The sequence below is a fragment of the Astatotilapia calliptera genome, chromosome 7, assembly GCF_964374335.1.
Source record: "Astatotilapia calliptera chromosome 7, fAstCal68.1, whole genome shotgun sequence".
In the NCBI taxonomy this organism is placed as follows: Eukaryota; Metazoa; Chordata; class Actinopteri; order Cichliformes; family Cichlidae; genus Astatotilapia; species Astatotilapia calliptera.
In genome coordinates, this window is record NC_137428.1 from 28,721,312 (window position 1) to 28,731,364 (window position 10,053).

General features: G+C 39.5%; 1 protein-coding gene across 2 annotated transcripts in view; it reads left to right on the forward strand.

The window, feature by feature from the left end:
- exd3 (exonuclease 3'-5' domain containing 3) overlaps positions 1-8,481 on the forward strand; it is a 48,219-nt gene extending 39,738 nt beyond the window's left edge. For both annotated transcript variants that reach the window (XM_026174100.2, XM_026174102.2), the window contains exons 20-21: positions 7,147-7,213; positions 7,369-8,481. In XM_026174100.2, coding sequence (XP_026029885.2) covers positions 7,147-7,213; positions 7,369-7,724 — 423 coding nt within the window. In that variant the 3' untranslated portion in view covers positions 7,725-8,481. The remainder of the gene's footprint in view (positions 1-7,146; positions 7,214-7,368) is intronic.
- Positions 8,482-10,053: the final 1,572 nt, after the last annotated feature.

Below are 10,053 nucleotides of genomic sequence, written 5' to 3' on the forward strand. Positions count from 1 at the left end.
AGGTCCTGCATGCCACAGCCGCTCTATCACGTGATGCATACTGCTCCGACATGCTAACGTTCTGAGGTGAGTTACGGCGTGTTGCAAGTTTTGTGAGGTGCTTTCGTGATATTTAATGGATCGGATTACATTTTTTATTTTTCTCCGATATCCGATCCAGTAATTTAGGTCAGTATCGGACCGATACCGATATGTAATATCGGATCGGTCCATCTCTAGTAAAAACATGATCTAAAATTGAACAAGAATTGGTTTAATGAATAAAGCATAGATTAGGTTTTATTGGCCGTTTAAAACCGGTATAATTTAAAACAACTAACTGAGGCGAGCACAAGGAGCAGTCTTGGAGAAAAAAAAGTTAATGAGGACATGCAGAGGGTTGGGGTGACAGAGGGGGGTGCAAGGATAGGATGAGATGGCAGTAGATCCTCCCAGGGAACAGCCAAAAGAATAATAATAGTTGAGATCGGAACATGTGGCACACCTGTTTGGAAAGATTTAAAAACAAGCTAAGTAGGTAGGGAGTATCCCCTTTGTGTTTATCATTATAGTTGAGATACAGAGCATAGGGCATCTAAAATGAACTTTTTAACTGTCAGTAATTAAATTAAAATCTGAATTAAAGAAGTCATGTCCTCAAAATTGTGCAAACTGTTTGCTGTTACCAGCTGTGATCACAAAGTTTGCATGCTTGATCTCCTCCACTGTCGTAAAAAAGGGGTTTCTTCAACTTGAGTTTCATTTTGAGAAGATGACTAACTCTCATGGGGACTAGAGCTGGTGAGGCAAAAACATTTTGTTGGTGTGGTCGAAAAGTCCTGCATGACAGGCTAACAAGTACCACAGAGAAGTGCAGGTGCTTTGAAGATTACACTAAAACTCCCTTAGTTTTGCGCTGATGGATGAATTCACAATAATGCAATTGTAAATAATAATAATAATAATAATACTAACAACCCTGATGAGCACACTTCTGTTTGCACTCCTTAAATGATGAGCTTTTTCTGGACTTGAAAAATTCAGACTCTTCCGTTGAAAACTGGAGATGCGTCTCGCGTCACCATCATCCTCCACAGGAAATTTGGGCCCGTTTACTGTAGTGAAGTCACGGAGCACACAGTCAGCAGCAGTGACCTTCGAGGTGCCTGAGAAGATGATCTTACAGGGGAAATTTTTAAATTCTATTATTATTTTTGACCTTTTTGCACTTGGCATCTGTTGAGCTCTGACTCTGCTCAAGATGCAGTTAAGAGCACAATTACCACAGTCATGTCATATTTTGTAATTTGTATTCTTGGGAACATTAAGAAAGACTTCTATAATTTGTGCGTCATGCAGGTGAAGTGAGTGGGTGCAAGATGACTCAGGGAAGGTCTATGAGTTCCATGTGAGTTTTTACATCTTCTCCATGCCTGTGCGGCGTATATAAATTTGTGTGTGTGTGTGAGAGAGGGAGAGAGGGGTGAGGTGAGTCAGAGGAAGGTGTGTGTGATGTCAAGCCCGGGCAGGCTCTGCTGTGGTCCAAGTTCAAGTTGCTGTCAGGTGGTAGTGGTTAGTTAGGAGAGCTGGTAATTACCTCAGGCTGTCAGACTGAGATACTGGCCAGACACCCGCAGGATACTGTGGGAAAGTAAAGTTAACGGGTCACTGCAGTATCTCCCTCATGCTGCAGCAGTAGAGAAACAATCCTTAGAGGTTTAGATAATGTAGTATACAGGAAGAGTTTTTGGGCATCTGTCTACGAAATTGAAATGAAGTAATAGGTGTGTTTTAAGGAACAATAGCAATGTAATAAATATGCATTATACCTACATATAAATCCAAAAATGTGCTTTGCTCTGTTTTTTAAGTCAGTGTTAATTCAGCTGGACTTACTATTTGTTGTTTACTGCTTGTTTTCAGACGTTTTCGCTCTATCTCCATGTAATTATGCACTTTATTCTCTTCATTTTAAGTAATTTATGCCCATGTTCTGATTAACAGGCTCTGTACAAACCATCATAATTCACTAATATTTATCAGTTTCCCTTCATATTAATCAGGTGTATTGTGGTAACACACACAAAAATTAAAGTCCAGAGCAACTTGTTCTCTTTGTAAGTACATTTTTTAAATAAAGCCTTCACTAATTATTTGATCATTTAATAGAAATCATATTGTCAGAGTGTATGTTTTTTTTCTCACCACCTAAGTAAATGGCGTTACAGTGCCTCAGGCTTTATTTTACCCTCAATGATAAGATTTTCATTTAATGATTAACACTAAAATTCTGCTGGTCTTTTCTCAGCTTAATGAAAGTGTTTCCACTCTTTTCTTCTGTCACGAACTTGTGCAAACTCTCTGACGACATTCATAAACAGAATGTGTAGATAAAGGGCAATTTTTGTTGGCAAAACTTCCTGGTTTCCTTTTTGTCTGTTTGTAGTCCTAGTGCCATTGACAAATCATGTTTCAGCAGGTTTTGGTTGATTGCAGATAAACAGTCTGTGGAAAGCAAATGAGGGGTGAAGTTCATTAGATACCTATCAGCTGTGTTCAGGTGATGATTTAGCTTTTTTAAATTTGTATTTATTTGTTTATTTATTGTCATTTGCAGACAATTACCAACTGACTGCTTATGCTAGACAGTCAGAAAATAGACAGTTGCCTTTGGAAGCTAAATCAAGAGACTGTCTGATGGGTTCCCATTGCATAGCATGACCTTGGGACTATGGTCTGTTAGCTTTTGCTTGCTCATCAATCTCACATTTCTACAGCAGTCTGAGTCAGATTGTTTCCAAAATCAGCATAAAATCCAACTTAAAATAAATCTACATAATCTTACAGGAGTAACAATATTTTATGTCTGCTCAAGGAAATGACAGGGGATTCAAACAGAGCAGAACTTCCCAGATGTGGGAACAATGAATCTCTGGTCATCAATGTTTTCTTTTGCTTTCCTTGGGAAGAGTTTTTAAGTTTCTTGTAAAAAAGGAGAGGAAAAAAAGTTCCTTTCTTACATACAGCGTATATGCTTTAGACCACAGCAACCTCGGACGGTGGAATTTTAAGTATTTTTTAACCTTTACTCAGATTTGAAGTTTACATAAAGACTTCAGCGAGAACCTTTCCAAAGGGAGATGATGATGCAGTTTGTGCTCCCCTTTCACTCCTCTCCTCTCCAGTTCCCACGCTGTCCTTTACCTGACTTACCACAATTTGAATCAAATCACTAGTGTCCAATTGGCTGCTGTGATCATGTGACCGGCATCAGCCCTAAAAGCACCGCCTATTGAGATTGGTCTAGGATTTTCCCATGGGAGCTGCATACAGAGCCAGTGCTGTGTGTGTGTTTGAGCACGTTAGGGGAAAAAGTCCCACCACCACCTCCACCACCACCTCCTCTCTGCTGTCCTCACTTTCTTTCCTCTTTTCTTTTTTTTCCCACCACATCCCGTCCTTTAAAACACAGTATCAGACTTTAGATGGCTTTGTTGTCCCAGCAAGGGACGTTCAGACTGTGAGAGTGCCTTAGATTCCCCGAAAAAACATGGAACAAAGGCCAGAGCAGCTCAGTGTAGTACCTGCCTAAAACTTTCTAGAGCTTTCAATTTAAAAAAAATCTAAATTGTTTTAAAAAAAAATTTATGAATTGCCAAATTCACTTTTGGTGGTCCTTTGATCATTAGTCACTCGTCTGGGTTTTAAGTAGAAGAGCCTAGTGGCATGCTAAAGCTAGTATTGAAATATTATTAGACATTGTACCAAAAAGCCCCCCACCTCCCAAAATATTTCCTCATTCCAGTTTAGTATAGCCAGTATTGTAGGGAGATTCTGATGATTTGCAGTAAGTGTCGAGCTTTTGCATCTTCACACCTTTTGTTTGAAAACCAAACAAGAAAATAAAGTCATGGTGTCTGACTAACCTGCAGAATAATGCCGTGTCTAAAACGAGCGTGTCCAAATGAGCAGAGTCAACTTTGTATGTTTTTGGCACCTTTTAAGGTTTCTTTATTGTGTATGTTTATTTACTGTGTGTCTGTCTGTGTTTTAAATACTGTCTGGCTTTAAGAATTTCGTTGTGTGACCGCACAGTGACAATAAAGAACCTTTTGAATTTTGTACTTGAAATGGTTTGATGAAGCCTATTCCCTGTGTGACAGCTGCATACCTGAAAATTCTGCTAGTTAAGTAATGATGTAGGATAAAGAAACACCAGCTGTCGGAGAGTCATTTTTCTTATCAGCACATCTGCTAATGTGACAAATTGAAAAAAGAAAATCACTTGTACTTAGCTCATTTGTCTAACAGAGCTCTGCAGGATCTCTGATTAATTATAGAATTATTTTCATCCAGGTTGCGTGTGTGTGAGACGATGTGCGTGTGTGCCTGCCCGTCCGTGGCTTAGCTTTGAGAGTTCAGAGCAGGTTCTGGCTTGCTCAACTCTGGGAAACTTTGAGCTGAGCAAATAGCTCGGTCTGTTTTCCTGGCTGCCGCCACAGTCGTATGTGTCAACCATGTGTATGTGCTGTTAGCATCTGTGTGCATGCGGTTTGTATGCTCAGTGTAGTGTAGCCTGTGCAAATTGTGAAGTATTTTATCTGTGCGGTTAATTTTTATCTGTGTGTGTGTGTGTGTGTGTGTGTGTGTGTGTGTGTGTGTGTGTGTGTGTGTGTGTGTGTGTGTGTGTGTGTGTGTGTGTGTTTTTGCATGTTACGTGGTTTTGTGTATGCGTGTAATTCAGCATACAAAGAGGAGTTCATGCATGCAGCCAGGGAGAAGTAAGCTTCATTCGCACAGACAAGACAGATGGTTACACCTCTACTATTCCCACACCTCCAGTGTTTCTTCCCCTCTTTTCCCTGCATGCCCTCTGTCACCACAAAGGCTAACACTGCTCTACATGTGCACACAAATGAGATGACTTGCTATTGTTTTGAGTGGGTGTATGGTCCTGAATTTTCCCAGGTGAAGAGAGGCAAACCTTAAGTGAACTAGTCAAGGATCACTCTTGTGCGAGTGGTTTGATTTACAGCCCACTTCTAAGTAGAATGCTGTTTACTGGGCGGAGACCTGATGTATTGACAAGGCTTTTAGCACTGACATGCTGTCAGGATGTTTTACAGACAAATGTGTGCATGTGTCTGTCTTTGAGTTGGGGGCCGGCACACAAGAGGCCACTAATGTCTCTCCATTTATCAGGGAAGGACGTTATAATGCGAACACGTGAATGCTACTGAGGTGTTAACACTGTCTATACACACAAAGATCTGATCGTTCTGTAACACTTATGGCCTTTCACACCAAAGCAAGAACCTGAGAAAAATGTGTCTTTGCTGGTGTGCGAGTAGATCAACGCAAGTTATCAGACCTGTACTTTTCCCGTGTTTTAACATAGGTCTGCAACTTTGTGTTTTAAAGCCGGTTGTTAAGGTTAGCCATTTAAGAATTTACTGTGTACTCTGGTGGGTTTTTATTATTTTAGGTAAGGTGATGTTTTAAGTATTTTGGGTCATTACAATGTGAAGCCAACCTAGGTTGTAGTCTGTAATCATTATCCTGTGTCATATACTGGGTTAGGAGTGACACGGTACTGCACTGTACTTTTAGTTTATTTTTATGTCATCTGTCTGTATATTAAATGTATATCAACCTGTTAAGCCAAAAAAAAAAAAAAAAAGATCTAAATATCCTGACACCTAGAGTGAGGGGAGTAGATGTCTGTTATGTCTGTCATTTTTCTGTCAGAAATTGGCTCCACTTCTCTCAAAGGGAATAATCACTGTTAGTCAATAAAAAAAAAAGTTGTTTTTATTCAACCAGTTAATCAGATCTGTCAAGCTTCATTTACAAAGTATTTCTCATGCAGTGTAGTGCAGTTCCAGGTGTTTCTCAGATCACTGAGAAGCTGATTACAAGGCAATAACCATTAGTAATAAAGATGAATTCATATGTGATAATGAGCCATTTTAAATACTTAAAGACAAAACAGCAAGAAATAAATAAAAAATATAAATAGCTTATAATTGGAATAAAAGTGCAAATAACATTAAAGAAAAAATACACAGATAGAAAAATTTTAAATAGAGATAAGAAGATAAATAATTATAAAATAGAATCAAATGTACAATTTGAAAAAAAAAAACAGTCAGTGAATAAAAATAAAGTAATGTGATGGAAAGTAAACATCCAAAATGATAAAATGGTAAGAAAAAAAAGTTTGTGACATCAGTAGCACATGCTCAGTTAAAAGCCAGGCCTGTCTAGATAGGTAGGTCTGTGTTTAAAGATTTCATGACTTCCACCTGCTCTCAGCTCCTCTGGCAGACTTTTCAGGTTGTGGAGGACCTGAGACCCTGTGCTGGTTCATATACACGAGTGAATCCATCAAGTAAAAGAAAATAATTTTGGAAATTGAGAGGCAGCCAGTGGATAGACTTCAGAACTGGTGTAATGTGCTTTGAATATTTCTCAATCAATTATAGGTGATGCAAAACATTTTTCTATCAGAGCATTACTGTAATCGAGCCTGCTACATAGCAAAGCATTTGTTTCTGCGTCACTCAGAGAGCCTATGGCCATAATTTTAGTTCCGTCCTGATTGTTGTCAACACATGTACATCTAAAGTGCTCAGTGATCCCTGGTTAGATGAGTGTGAGTCATACTGTGTCCTTAATCGCCACTATATGTTTTCTTTTTTTAACTGACATGTTGGTCAGAGCTCTCCTCCACCATCATAAAAATGTCAAATCCCTACAGCAGACACATTGTTCTCTATTGAATTTATTATGCGTGTTATTGTGTTGTTTTTGGAGATGGGTATGGAAATGTTAATGTCGTTTGTGGCGGCCGTTGCACTTTCTGACACATTTGCTCAGCCTACATTACACCCACTTAAATAACAGCAAAATGACAGCCGCCAGTCAGCTATCATGAAAATGAATATGAAAGTTTTTTTGTGATATTGTGCTAGTAAGGAGGTTTTTTTTGTCACGTCATCCATCAAGAATAAAGCTCAAAGCAAAAAAGATTTTTAATGGTGTCAGCATTTAGAGTACAAATGGCCACATTTGCAACAAGCTTGTAAACAGGCGAGAATATTTTCTTTTTTCCACATTTTTACATTTTTATATCTGCTGCTGGTGACTGTTTCTTTGTTTCTCCAGGCATGTAACAGTGATCAGTATGTGGCAGTGCCACGAGACGATATGGTTGGGATGCTTAAAAAGAAAGGTTTGTCAAACTCACACAGTATTATAGGAAAGGCTATACTTTCTAAAGCATTTAAGGATGAATCTACAGTCCATTATGTCTGCAGCTGTTTGTCTCACCATTGATAACCTCGCTTCCTTTTCCCTTTAAGAATAAAGAAATAATTTTTTTTGTAGGACTCCTATCAGACCAGGACAACACTGACCTAATGCACCAGCAAGAGGAGAAGCACGATGACATTTTGACCCCAAAGCTCCCCAGGTATGCTCTTCAGTGTCGCTGGGCCTCCCTTTCAGGGCTGGACCCTGACACCCTGACCTTTCCCGGGGGCGCGCCTATTCAGCTTCACACCGTGCCCCCTACCCTCCTTCCAAGGATCCCTCTCTTCTACATCTGCACCAGATGTGGCAAGGTGTTCTGGGAGGGCTCTCATTTTGGCCGTGTCCTCTCAATGTTTCAGGAGGTCTTGCACATTTCAGACGAGGACAATGAATCTGCTGCAGAGCCCATTACACCTGCTCAGCAGAATTGACTGTTGTAGAGTCAGTTTACATGAAGACTTTGGCATTCAGCTGTCTTATCCCGTAGGAACCCATGCCCCTCTGCACATGGAGGACGGTTCCTGTTCAAGTTTCAACACTGACTCTTCCATAGTTTTCCTGAAAGTAAAGTTGGGTCTGGGCTCTTAAAATACAGTAACATTTCCCCACATGTAATTAACTTTAAATAAATTAGTCAAAGTCAAATGGGAAACAATTCTTCTTTTTTTTATACACCTGGATCAACAGATTGCCTCTCAGTGAGCATTGAATGAAGGCTTTATTTTTGTTTTTAAGCCACCAATTTTTTTCAGATGGAAATATTTTGAAAATGTTTAAATATTTTGTGTTTATAACAGTTTAAAAAATCATTTACATTTCAGACAGGCTATAGAGTGATCGCATTTAGACCTGACCATATTTGTTATAAACTGTATTATACCTAAGAAATGGTTTGCATTGTAATACTTTGAAATCGAAAGAGTTAATTCTTTAAGAAAGTAAACATGTGCATCAATCCTAAGTTTGTTCCATTCAGCAGTTTATGAGGTCACATCCTGTGGAAACTGTTTTTTATTGTTTTGACTTGAACGCCCTGGTAGGTGGCGATAAGGTCAGTTCCTTGGCCGTTTTAGTACCCAGTGGTACGATACATTTTTATTCTCTGTGATTACATTCTTGTAATATTTAAATGTTTAAATGCGTGTTTCAATAAAGAGAGTTTTTTTCCTCTCCTTTCTTAATGTGTAAGAATTTGCAGTTGTTTACTTTCACCAGATGTTTTTGTTTTCAATATGTTTCTAAATTCACAAAGCAGATGGTGAAGGACTGAGGGTGGACAGATTGATGGGATTATCCGAGCTTTAGTCGTGTCTGTCAGGTGTAGCATGTGTGTTGGGGTTTTTTTTTTGTTTCGTTTTTTAGTGGGGTCACAGAGTAACCCGGCACATACCAGCAGAATCCCCTCACATTTTCTCATACTCCTTCCCACTGTGAATTTGTGTGATTCCAGACAATTAGATCTCCCAAAATGTTCAAATAGGTTTTGGAAACTGCAATTAAAGATTTTCTGATGTTTTTTTGCTGAGGAAAGTACATGAAGCTACACCAGAAGGCTTAGTTAGTCTTTTTACAGTCATACAATCTAAGAATCCCTAACTATAGCCAGATGTGCTCTTAATTTTACTGACAGTAATTTTCAAAGACGGGCCGTACTGTGAATCACTGAGGTAAATGTGTTTTCAGGAACAACGACAGCTGCAGAAGAAAAGTTGGAGGTTGGTATCTCAGGATGAAACTTGATGCTCCAGAACATGCGCGCTATAGCTTGGTTTATCATGCCATGAGTAACCACGCTGAGCTTTCAGATGTAAAGTGTTAAATTTGTGTTAGTTGAAACTCCTAGGACTTGACATGCTGGGAGTTTTCAGCGAGCTCAGCAGCCTAAATTTAACTGCAACAAATGCTGGAAATATACTCATGAGACACTTTATTAGGAACACCTTTCTAGTTTTGGATTGGACCCCTTTCGACTTTCAGAACTGTCTTAATTGTTCGTGACATGGATTCTACAAGGTGCTGGAATTCCATGGAGATTTTGCTCTATGCGAAAGCATCACATCCTAAAGGTGCTTGGATTGAGGATCTGGTGACTCTGGAGGCCATCTGAATACCGTGAACTCATTGACATGTTCAAGAGACCAATTTGAGCTTTTGGACATGTTAATGTGCTAGAAAAAGTGCACAAGATGATGAGTACACTGTGATCATGGCCAACAGCAATACTCAGATGTGACATTTAAACCACAGTCAGTTGGTACTAATGAGCCCAAAGTGTGACAGAAATACCCCCTGAACATTACCAGTTCATACAAGGCGGGATGGACCCGTGCTTGCATGCTGTTTACACCAAATTCTGACCCTACCATCCGAATGCCTCAGCAGAAATTGAAACTCATCAGCCAAAGTTTTTCCAGTCTTCTGTTGTCCATATTTGGTGTGAACATACAAATTGTACCCTCAATTTCCTGTATTTAGCTACAGAGTGGCACCCGTTCTGGTCTTGTGCTGCTGTAGACCATCTGCTTCATGTGGAGATGCTCTTCTGCATACTTTGGATGTGCCTTTCTATCAGCTCAATGCAGTTTGGTCATTCTCCTTCTGACCTCTGATACCAAAAAGGCCTTTTTGCTCAGAGAACTCACAGTCACTTTGTATTTTCTCTTTTTATTTTTTTACCCTTCTCTGGAAATCCTAGAGATGGTTATGTGGGAAAATCCAAGTAGGTCAGCATTTTTCTGAAATACTCAGGCTAACCCGTCT